At 47.2% G+C, this 11,894-nt stretch overlaps 1 protein-coding gene and 1 pseudogene across 1 annotated transcript in view; both read left to right on the top strand.

Annotated features, from left to right (window-relative positions):
- Window positions 1–7,187, top strand: part of ankfn1 (ankyrin repeat and fibronectin type III domain containing 1) — a 22,367-nt gene extending 15,180 nt beyond the window's left edge. Inside the window, exons 9-14 of the mRNA XM_037980944.1 lie at window positions 187–358; window positions 450–618; window positions 1,093–1,259; window positions 2,127–2,349; window positions 2,419–2,611; window positions 3,047–7,187. Coding sequence (XP_037836872.1) covers window positions 187–358; window positions 450–618; window positions 1,093–1,259; window positions 2,127–2,349; window positions 2,419–2,611; window positions 3,047–3,785 — 1,663 coding nt within the window. The 3' untranslated portion in view covers window positions 3,786–7,187. The remainder of the gene's footprint in view (window positions 1–186; window positions 359–449; window positions 619–1,092; window positions 1,260–2,126; window positions 2,350–2,418; window positions 2,612–3,046) is intronic.
- A 301-nt stretch (window positions 7,188–7,488) lies between these two features.
- LOC108249258 lies at window positions 7,489–10,660 on the top strand (annotated as a pseudogene).
- The last annotated feature ends 1,234 nt before the right edge of the window (window positions 10,661–11,894 follow it).

Raw genomic sequence — 11,894 nt, forward strand, 5'->3', positions numbered from 1 at the left:
AGAAAGTGAAAAACCAGAAGAACAAAGAAAAAAAAACAAATATAGGGAAAGTTCTGGCCTGAAGGTTCTGGTGTAGATCAGAGCTGATTGGTTCTTCAGGTCCGACCCAGTTGGCTGATGTCTTCTGTGATCCTCAACATGAGATCAATGCACCTGCCACAAGGTGACCTGTGTGTGTTCTATCAGGGAGGAGTGGGATTGGATCCAAACGCTGGCAGCGGCAGGAAACAAGGACCGTAGTGAAGAGGACAGTGAGGGGGCGGAGCCTCGGGCGGAAAGCCACGCCCCTTTATTGTACTATGAGCTGCAGACGGCCATCAAGTCCCTGCTGAAGCACATCAACATCCCTCTGCACCAGGTAAGCACACACCTGGACCAGGTAAACACACACCTGGAACAGGTAAACACACCTGCACCAGGTAAACAAGTTTCTGTGTGTGTGTCTTCAGGCTCGTCACTTCCGTCTCTACAGTCAGGAAGTGGTGGAGCTCGGTCACGGTGTCTCCTTCCTGCTGCTGCTGCCGCCTGCTGATGATGTTTGCTCCGCCCCCGGACAGTCCAACCCCTACAGCCCCCTGTCAGGGTTCCTGCACCTCCCGCTGCAGATGTTCGAGCTCGGTACGGTTTCCTGAAACTGTGTCTCTGCAGCTCGGCCTCGAAGCGTCTGTACTGAACTTCTGCTGAGTTTCAGAACAAACCAGGGAGAAGCTGCAGCTTCAGGAGAGAAACGGTTCTGTTCCAGATCTTATTAAAAATAAAACATTAGTCATTTTAATAAATCTCACCATGATGTGGATTAAAACTCACGGACAACTGAACGATTGGAGGATCGACATTTTTCTAATGAAACAGAAAATATTTGAATTTATTGTAAAGTTTTATCTTCTGAGTTTGAATCTATAAACTTAACCTCATGGATCGCAGATCCATCAAAATGTTCCTGAGATCTCAAACATGAAGATAAAACAGAGTTTTATTTTTCTCTGATTTCAGCCTGATGTGTTTCTCTTTTAGGTCTCGTTGACCCAGAATCTTTCTGTTGACCTAAATCCTTGTTTTCAGTCCGATCTTCATCTCGTTCTCTCTCCTCAGTTCATTTCTGCACCTACAAGGAGAAGTTCATCAGTCTGTACTGCCGCCTGTCCTCTGTCCTGGACCTGGACGCCCTCATTACCCAGCAGGCACTGCGGGAGGCCATCACCGACAGCGAGGTGACCACGGCCAAGCATCGACACCAGCTCATCCAGGACTACATCCAGGTGAGAAAGACGAGTTTTCGACCGGCTCGTTTGGTTGGACCTGGAGTTTCACACAAACCATCCTCAGAGAGGTTTTCTAAAAGATGTGGAGAAAAACCAGATCAGACATCTGTTTAAACTTTTTACTTCAGAATAAAAGCTTCAGACATCTCTGAGGTGAGAGGCGGGCTGATGTTCCTCGTTAGACAAAGCTGAATAAAAACAGAATGAAATGTTTGTTGTTCTCGAAGCAGTAAAGTGTAAATTTCAGCAGTTAAACTGTTTGGAAGTTGAAGCCGTCTGCAGATTGTCAGCGAGGAGCCGTTGATGGAGGCTGACGGTGAAACCACGAGGCGCTCATCGATGGCAGAGTGTGTCAGACCATCTGTCTGGTTATTTTAAAGCTCTGACCGCAGTCTGGAAAATCTTCCTGATGGCAGCACATGGAGCCGAGTGACAACTGATGGCAGTTTCTCCTCACAGCATATTAATTACAGCATAAAAACGTACTGCGTCGGCCTTTTGTCCAAAGCTAAAGCTCTGGATAGATGAGAGCGATTCGTCAGCTGATGTAAAGCTCCAGATAAGAGCAGGAATCCTGACAAACGGACCGGTACCAGGCTGCAGGAGGGTCCGTTTTTATTCCACCTCATCTGTTCAGTTCTGAGAGTCCAAACGTGAAAACAGCAGAACTTTTAAAAGAACGAGGTACTGTTGGTTTTTGGACCACAGCTCTGAGGTTTCTCTTTCTCTGAAGTCTTATAACAAAAGAACTGAAGACTGAAGGTTTTGGATCGGATGTTTTTTTGTTTTTTACTTGTTACTGAAAGAAGTTAAACATGTTGTGAACATGTGGTCCACGGGATCCGGCTCCTCGTGTCTCTGCAGCAGCTGGACGAGATGCGGCGGGATCTCCGTTGGATCACGGATGCCCTGCAGTACGCCCGCTACAAACAGCCCCGCGGCGGCGTGCCCATCACCTGCCTGGTGGACGCCAACGCTCCGGAGAGCGACTCGGGTCAGCAGAAGACCGACTCTACCTCCTCCAACATGGACTACCTGCCCACTCCGTCTCCGTCTCCGGAGCTGCGCCGGAGGAAAGCCATCAGTGGTGCGTAAGACCTGAAAGTTTCTGATCATCAGACCGAAGCAGAGCTTCACGCTGACCTCTATCTGACAGACTCTCTGCTGGGATCTGATGAGGACGGATCCTCCGAGGTGTTCCTGCCCACGGACAGCGATTACGACTCCAGTGACGCCCTGAGTCCCCGAGAACTGGACCTGCTCTACTCTCCGGCCCCGGACTTTTCCCAGCAGGCCGTGCACTCACTGGGCGGCAGCGCCCCTGATGTCCTGCAGGTCAACGAGCTCAGGTGAGTCAGTCTGGGTTCACCTGTTTTTCTTACAGACAGCTTGGTTTTGGTTAATTATGAAGCACAAAAGGGACTCTGGTAGTTACCGATCTTCAGAACAAGGCAGAAATAAACAGGAACACATTTCCTTTGTGATACTGCTAACATCTGATCGTATTAACTTCAGTCATGAAAGCAGGGATGTTTAAGGACCTGGTCTCGGTACTCCAGATATTCTCGTGAAACTCTCGGCCACACAGACAGAGTTTGGTGAAAATCCTGAAACCAATTTTAAAAATATCAAAGTAGAGATTTTCTAAAACTCAGTTTCTGACGGATCCATAAGGACAGAAACGATGACTCAGCAATCTGTTTGGAGCTCACGATCGAGTAATCTGATTACTGCTGTAGTGGAGTAATGTGTGGAGTAATCTGATTACTGATGTCTCCTCTTAGGTACAGCGTCTGCCCACCTGCAGACCCCCCCACCTCCTCCCCGGGGAAGGAACCTTTCCTCCCCTCCTCCCCCTCTACGGACCTCCCCCTCCCCTCCTCTGCCCTGCCTCCCCCTCCGCCTCGTTCCAGGACCCTCCCCACGTCCCCGTCCCTCCCCCTGTCCCCCAGGTACTACAAAGACCTCCCCCTGTCCCTCCCCCTGTCCCCGGGTCTGTCTGACACCACCAGGACTCTGGAGGGTCTCTCCCTGTCCAAGGAAGGCCCCGCCCCACTCAGGGCCCTCGCTAACCCCCCCGCCAAAAGGAAACTGCTGTCCAGGAGTCATCGGGGCCAGTACTTCAGTGGGCCCCAGCGCTGGCTGCGGGGCCACAGCGGGGACAGTCTCACTGGGTCCTTATCTGAGGGGGTGTACACCAAGCAGCTGGACCCTGACCTGCGCCCACCCTCCCCACAGGGCCACACCTTCATTAGCCACGCCTCCTGCGTCCTGGAGAACAGGAAAGCCCGGCACCGGGAACCGCGGCCTCACGTCCGCAGGATCTTTGTGGAGCCCTGCAGAGAGCTGTCCCCGGACCACCAGAGGGGGCGGCGAGACAGGGTCTCGACCCCAAGCGTGTCTGTGGTGGTAGCAGAGGCAGAGTCTGGAGGGGAGGAGCCAGAGGGAGCCAAAGCCCAGGAAGTGGACTCAGATGAGCAGAGCAACGCACAGGTGTCAGAAATCCTCAGCAGCACGTTGTAGGAGGAGCAAAGATTTCAATCTGACAGAACGGAAGGATGTTAAAGAAACTAAAAAACGTCACATTTGTCATCTTCACCTCAGCTGAGCACTAAATCTGTGGAGGACGGCCAGAATCCTGCTCCCCTGAGGAGGATCCAAACTGTTCAACAACACTGGATTTCAAGATTAAAATGGGCCACAAATCTAGAAATTGGGGTCAGGAAAAATCTGGAAATTTTTAAACTAAAAGAAATATGTTGAAACACTGGAAGTGATGAGCTGAAGGCTAGTCTGAACGCAGCCCAGACTGAAGTGGGTTCCTGTTGTCCTAAAACAAGGCCAGTCTCTAAGTTTGTGGTAAAACAACCTGCTTCACATGTGACACGTGTAAACATCAGGTTTTCTGTCCTGAACTCTGTGGCTCTTTCCAGCTGCAAGCAGCAGCAGCAGCTAGCTGTAGCACCTCCTACAGGAAGGTAACGTGAAACTCACAATGATGTAAAGATTTGTGTGATTTGAATCTCTTGTTTTCAGTTGGCACAGATCCACTTTGATCCTGGTCCTGCTCAGACTAGCCTTTAGCTCATCAGTCCTGTCAGAAATACAGCATTTCATCTACAGCAGGTAAGATACTACCTGTTCAGAGGGCTTACAGAACCCCACTTCAGAATATCTGAACTGTAGCTTTATTTTGAAGTCACAGAGGATCAGTCAAACTCGTTTTATGTAAACTACTTTCCATTGACTTCCATTCATTACTACAGCCTAACCCTGACCCCCACCCTAACCCTGACCATTACCAGTACATAGCTAACCCTAAACCAAATCTTAGTCCTAAACCGAACCCCTAACCCAAAAACATCATTTCTCCTCATGGGGACCAGACTTTGGTCCCCACGAGGAGTTGGTCCTCACAAGGTAGGATATGTTAAGAAAATCGTCCACACAATGTATCAAATACATGGCCCCCCACACACACACACACACACACACAGTGCTGTCCACTGTCAGTAAACATGTTGCTGCAGAATCATAACAGGCCCCGCCCCCCTGGCGGCTGGCTTCAGTTCAAGTTTCAGACATTTTCTTGACACCCTCAGATAATGTTTTGTTGATTCGTGAAGCTCTGACTTTGCTGCTGCTTGTTCAGATCTGCAGATTTTAAGTGTGGTGTTACACTGTGATTGACAGGCTGTGGAGGCGGGACTTTATGTTGCTGATTAGACATGCATCACTAGTGGTAGTTAGCCTGGTTACCAAACACAACAGGGGCTCGAAAGGACTACCCTGGGGGGGGGTCAGTCTTCAGACATACAGTTTGAACTGTCCCAATAACAACATACTGTTTTAGAGAAACAATAACATTTCAGATTTTATTTTGAAAATCATCCTGTCACATGCTTGGATTTCCCTCGAGCTGATTGGTCCAGCCGCCGTCACACTTTAGATCTCATCAAACCTGAACATCGTTTCACCTGCTGCTGGTTCTTTCTGACCAATCAGAGCAGCCGTTACCCTCTGACCTCCACAGGTTCTGGTTCTGCTCCACCCAGCCTCAGAAGCCATGGCACCGACTGTTACAGGAAACATTCAATGCAACAATAAGCCGGGCTCTGCTCCTCCTCCAGGACCTTTGCACATGAACCTCACTGAGAGGACGCCCGTCTCAGCATGACCTGAATGTTTGACTCCGTCTGTCTATGGAATGACTTCGATCTGCCTCAGTCCCTCAGACCTCAACACATGAAGTATTTTTGTATCCTGTGGTCTGAGCTGAACTCCGTCGGCATGTTGTAGATCGCAGCCTTTGTTGTCTCGTGTCGGGTTCTGCCTCCTCGGCTCCAGCATGACGTCAGGTGGGTTCAGAACCGTCTGTGTTCAGCTTTTCTCTCTGATTTCTGTTCGATCTGCTGTGTTTTTTCGAGTCACTAAGAAGAAAAAGACGTGAGGGAAAGGCTGACTTTGTTTCTGGCTTTTGAGATTAAAGTTAAAATGTTGAGAAAAAAGTTATTTTGAGATTAAAAAAAAGAAATTAAAACCCATCTGTGTAATAGACAAATATCATGTAGTGAGTTTATATTTCAGAAAAAGATTTACTTATGTCTGGAGCCTGAAAATAAAATAATCCTAAGTTTGAGTTTTATTGTGAAAGAGTGAAGGAAGTTGTGAGTTTAGCTCCAGAGAACAGACGTTACACCTACAAGCCTCATCACGATTAAACAACTTTATTTCTACTTTTCTTTAGGAAACCAGATTTTGACTTTAATCTCAACTTCAGCCTTGAAACAGAAGTTCTGATTTAATCTTGACTCTATAAACCAAATGAAAACCGGTCCTCAGGATCTTGTTCTTCAGTGGCTCTGATACGTTGCTGGAGGTTCTCAGAGGTCGGCTGCTTTTTGTTCTGTTTTTACCAACCTGCACCAAAACCAGGAACTGTTTCCTTTGTGTTGTGGAGAAGAGTTTGGACGTGCACAGATCCCTCACGTGTATGCACAGTATTTTAAAACTGCGTTTCTAATGTTTGCACATTGCAGTTATGGAATAAAAGCTAATGAATATTTGATGCAACAGGGCATTAACTGAGGCAGCTTCTCTCGTTAAGGACAGGTCGTTAATGATGAGGATGAGGAGGATGAAGATGTTTGAATGTGTCTAAAGGTTTAGCTTTACAACCAGACGTGCACTAAATGTTCCTTCATGTTTCTACTGCAGCTGTCTCTGGACTCTTTTATTCTTTCTCTTTTCTCATTTTGACTAAAAACAAAATGTTGATCAAACTTGTCAAAGTTGAAGCTCTTTTGTTCTTTTAACAGATTTTTTTAAATAACTTTAATTATCAGTTTTCTAAGGGTGATACCTGAGAGTGATACCTGAAAGTGGTACCTGAGAGTGATACCCGAGAGTGGTACCTTAGGGTGGTACCTGAGAGTGATACCTGAAAGTGGTACCTGAGGGTGATACCTGAGGGTGATACCTGAGAGTGGTACCTGAGAGTGATACCTGTGAGTAATACCTGAGGGTGGTACCTGAGAGTGATACCTGAGGGTGATACCTGAGGGTAAAACCAGAGAGTGATACCTGTGAGTGATACCTGAGGGTGGTACCTGAGGGTGATACCTGAGGGTGGTACCTGAGAGTACAACCTGAGGGTGGTTAGAGTCGTTGGTGAACCGAGGCTCTCATATATAAAAACAAAAAAGACATTTTGTCTTTAATTCTGAGGAAGGCGGAGCCTCTATAGTTCGTCTGTATTAATCAATAAATTGGTTCAGAAAGTTATTTTAAAACAGCTCGTATAAATGTTGATCCTGAGCTTCTGATTTCAGCTGTTTTTAACGTACTGATGGCTGAGTGCGGACAGATGTTGAACTTCTATATTTTCAGTCTGCAAACAAATAAGAGTCTAAACGACAGTGAGTGTCTTTGAACAGCTGCTGGCATCTTTTACCGGAGTCCTCGGAGAGTTCAGCAGCTTGGCTCCAAACCACAGGAACGCCACCGAGGCTCCTCAGGCAGAAACCAGAACCGGTCCTGAAGCTGGTCCCTCTGATCCGACAGGTTTTTACCTCACATCCGTCACATCTGTAACATCTGTCACATCTGCACCGAGCTGCGGAAAACAAAAAGACTAAACTTCTCTGTCATTTTAAAACCTGGTTTATTTTATCCTGTTAGTAAAATATCTCAGGAGGTTACGTTTCTTCGAATAAAGTTATTTATTTCTGATTTCTCTGACAACTACAAAAAGTAAAATAAACTTTAAACAAACTAATTGAAAATAAATTGTAAAATAACTTGAAGTATTTTTTTCTCACTCAGGTTTTTCAGAGTATCTATAATTTTATATAAATCTTTTTTTAAAAACTGGAACAAGTTGAAACTGAAACACAAACTTCTTTTTAGCTTCTTTCAAAGTTGTTTTTAACAGTTTACAGAAAAAAACCCTTAAAAACAGTACTGGAACCAACCTCTAGGGGGAGCTCGTTCTTTGTGGCTTCAACTTCCAGCTCCTGGTCCTGTTTCTAGTTCTGATGGTTTTATTTTGTTTGGGTTCTTTGTGTTTTGAGCAACACGTCCAGAATAAGAAGAAGAAGAAGAAGAAGTGATTTCTGGGCGTCTCTGATTGGTCACAGAACTTTTATAGTTTTATATCATTTTAAAGGTGAATATTTTACCTGATGTTCAAAGCGTCAGACGTTTAGCATCAAAGCCGTGTTCTGCTGTTAGTTCTCCAGTTTGTTCCCTTCGGTTCTCCTGAGCCGGGTCGTGATACGGGCCAGCGCAGTGGAGCAGTGGCTCTCTGGGTTTTTGGCGGGCCTCGTGCGGTCCAGACAGCCTCTGATGTTGGGATAACCTCCCTGGTCTAATCTTAATGGTGGATCAGCGGGGCCTCCAGGACGAAGAACAAACGGCCGTCTGTGTCGTTCGTGAGCCGGCCCGATAAAACCGAGGAAAGCAGTTTTTGTTTTGTTGTTTGGGTTGTTTACTTCACAAACCGCCGTGTTGATAATGAGACGATCTGAGGAATTTAAACACTCCATTTCAGAGAGAAGGACTCGAGTTTTCAGAGACGGGTCAACCGAACACAGGTCTGCTGACAATGTATGAAAAACTGCTGCTTGTCACGCCTCGAACTTCTAAAGATGGAACCACTGCTCTAGAACCAGGCAGCCGTTCTGAGCGAAATGACAAAATGCCTCGTGTTCCTTGATGGGCTGCATATCACCCGCCACCTTCATGCCATCATTGTTCTTGGATGTTGAAAACCATCAAATTTATCTTGGAAAAGTAAAATAATAAAAAAAAGTGTGCAGAAACTTGAAGGAAAAAGTAACACAAAGACGCCAGCAGGACCTGCTAAGTCCTGCTCCACCGTGACCCAGGGTAGAAGATCAGTTCTGGAGAAGACCCCCGTCTGACTCTTCAAACAGATCTACTGCAGGTAAGATACTGACTGCTGGTAACTCCACAGAAACACACTTTAAAAGTGAACACTAAAGGCTAAAAGGATGAGAAGCTAAAAGTATTAAAGACGAGCTTAAAGCTAAAAGTAGCACAAAAAGATAAAAGTCAGTTTGCTGAAGCAGATTTCAAAGAGAACCGTGTTTTTGAAGAAACCAAAGAGATCTTATATGTTGAAAAGTATAAATGTTAAAAGAATGTACGGCCCCCCGCTGTAAGGCCCCCCGCTAACCCTAACGTTGAAAAAATGCCATTCTAACCTTAAAGTGGAGTTCTAATTTCTCCACTGTTCTGTAGATTTCATCCACAGAGACCAAGCTGGTCCCTGAATCCGGGTCCTGCAGTACGGGCTCCAAAGGCCCCTGGTATGGAGGTGAGGGCTAAGAGGCTCTCAAAGAAGAGAGGAGATCCTACCTGAGCAGTACAAGTTTAAGCCCCACCCCCTGCATGTAAGCCAATGAAGGCAGGCTTCAGATGCTGGTTTTTGTTGGTTCCTGTTAAATTCATTATGGCAGCAGCAGTTAGCTGTAGTGCTTCCTGTGCGGTCTGGGGTCAAACAGAAAATAAAGGCTGTAAAAGTTTTTAAAACAGCGATAAAGTCTGGAGACGGACAGGTTCAAACACCTGGAACACCTGGAACACCTGGAACACCTGGAAGTGTAAATCTGTAAAACACTCAGACAGAACCCTCATTTCATTAAATGCTAAACTGCCTGCCATACATCAGGCCCAGGACCGGAGGAGGGCTTTCGGTTCGGATGACGTCAGTCCTGCTGGATATTTGGGTTCTGTCGGAGGCGGGTCCAGTTGTGCTGCAGACATGTGGGACCTGCCGAACCCAGGACCTGGGTTCCGGACCGGGACCTCCTCTCAGATCCTGTTGGGTCTCTTTTCTGTCTGAGTTTCTAAGAAGTTCTGGACCGGTCTGAGCTGGACCCACTTGGATTTATTTTTCTTATTGCAGAGTTCTGTCGGAACCGGACCGGGTTCTGCCTGGACCGGACTGTAGAAGCTGGAGCCTGGAGATGGACCTCCTGTCGGTTCTGGTCCTCCTGTCTCTGGGGTTCAAGCTCCAGGAGAGTCTGGGTCAGCACGTCCTCCTGATCCGTCCGGTACCGAGCGACTCTCTGCCCGTGGAGGTTCTGAAGGAGGACCCGGACCCACTCCTGGACCCGCAGGAGAAGAACCTGAACGAGACCGAACTCCGGATCTTGCTGGGGGTCCACTTTAACCCGGACTTCATGTCCGTGACCCCCCCGGAGGACCGGGATGAGCTGGCTCCGAACCCGAACCTTTCTGGACCCATGCCCAAAGAGATCTGAGCCCTGGAGCAGGAGGTCCGGTTCGGCCTGAAGCAGAAACCGAACCGGAAGCTGCGGAGGCGGCTGCAGGACTGGATCTGGACCCACACCCTGTGCCCGGTTCTGTACGCCTGGACCGACCTGGGCCACCGGTTCTGGCCCCGGTACCAGAGGACGGGGAGCTGCTCCAGCAAGAGGTCCTGTTCGGTTCCGGAGGGGATGTTCTGCAGACCCAACAGAACCAGCTACGTGAGCCTCCTCAGGTGGTTCTGTCCGCAGAGGAAGGTTCTGAAGTGCAGCTGGATCCGGGTCCAGTACCCGGTCATCTCCGAGTGCAAGTGTTCCTGTCCCAACTGAGGACCGGAACCAGGACCGGAACCGGTCAGAAACTTGAGAATTTTTTTCTGTTTTTGTTTAAAGAAGAAGTTCTGCTCAGTTGTTTGTTGGTTCTGTCCGAACTCTGACAGTTTAAATTTATTTATTTATTCACAAAAATGTAAAAATTCTCCAACCTGAACTCTTTAATCTCGCAGAGTTTCTGCTGAAATCTGGAATAAAAACAGTTTTTGTTTTTTCTGAAAACTGGACCAAAGTTCTTCTGTGGCCCGGTTCCGTCCTGTCTGACATCCAGAAACTGGTCCAGGTCCAATCTGACAGAATATTTAGTATTTATATGCCTTTCTGACATGAAGCTGAAGCTCAGAGAAGTGGGTCAGATTCTGTTGAGCAGGAAAACAATGTTTTCATTAACTGGTTTCCATTTTTATTACATTTGATCAAACTGAAGCCAAACAGTGAAGAACTCCCATAAGTCCAAGCAGCCACCAGGGGGCAGCAGATCCACGGTCTGAAGGGGTCCAGTGCCCCACTGTTTATGCAAACCTTGCTGCTGTGGGCTCCTCTGTTTACTCACCGTTTTAGAAAGATTCCACCTCAGTGCTCAGAGTCTGCAGCTCAATGAGTCTGTCTGCGCAGACGTGACGAGGCGTGTTCCGTCTGCGCACACGTGACCTGTCTGCGCAGACGTGACGAGGCGTGTTCCGTCTGCGCACACGTGACCTGTCTGTCTGCGCAGACGTGACGAGGCGTGTTCCGTCTGCGCAGACGTGACCTGTCTGTCTGCGCACACATGACAAATCTGCGCTCGTGACGGACGTTCTGTTTCTGAACCTTTAACTGCTTCAGCAGCCTTCCATCCAGGCAGAAAGGGGCGGGGCTTGTTTAGGACACCTCAACTACAACTTTTGGTTTACCTTTAATTTAATTTATGTTTTCAGGACTTCAAATTGTTTAAAAAAACTTTTGTTTGGAATCTCTTTCAGCCAACTTTACTTTCAGCTTTTAGCTACGGTTTGTTTTAGCAGTCAGCATTTCAACAGATAAGCTGGAGTTTCATTGTTTGGTCCATTAAGCAGCTTATTCAGTCAGCTTTCAGCAGCTGTTTTCTTTTAACTCCCAGGAAGAGGAGCGGTCTTCTTCATCTGTGACACTGAACAGAGCCACCTGCTGGTGGCAACAGGAACAACATGATTGAACTCCAACAGTTTAAACTTTATTTTATTTACAAATCCTTCAAACGTCAGAGGTACACAGGCTACAAGAATCTGAAGTTCACCAGCCAACATGAGCACCAGAAAGATATAAGACCACAAAACCGTATTTACACTTATAAATTAACACAACACGCAGCTATGATGTGAGTCCAAATGGTACAAAACTGGTTGATTTCAGAGAGAATGAGACCATCAGTTTCCATCTGTGCTTTAGTGCAAGAGATTCTGTTGGTACCAGAACAGGACCTTCACATTCAGAACACCTTTGGTCCAAAGACGAGACAAAAACCCGACAGGAGCTCAGATTAAAA

This window comes from Kryptolebias marmoratus, linkage group LG17 (assembly GCF_001649575.2).
Source record: "Kryptolebias marmoratus isolate JLee-2015 linkage group LG17, ASM164957v2, whole genome shotgun sequence".
In the NCBI taxonomy this organism is placed as follows: Eukaryota; Metazoa; Chordata; class Actinopteri; order Cyprinodontiformes; family Rivulidae; genus Kryptolebias; species Kryptolebias marmoratus.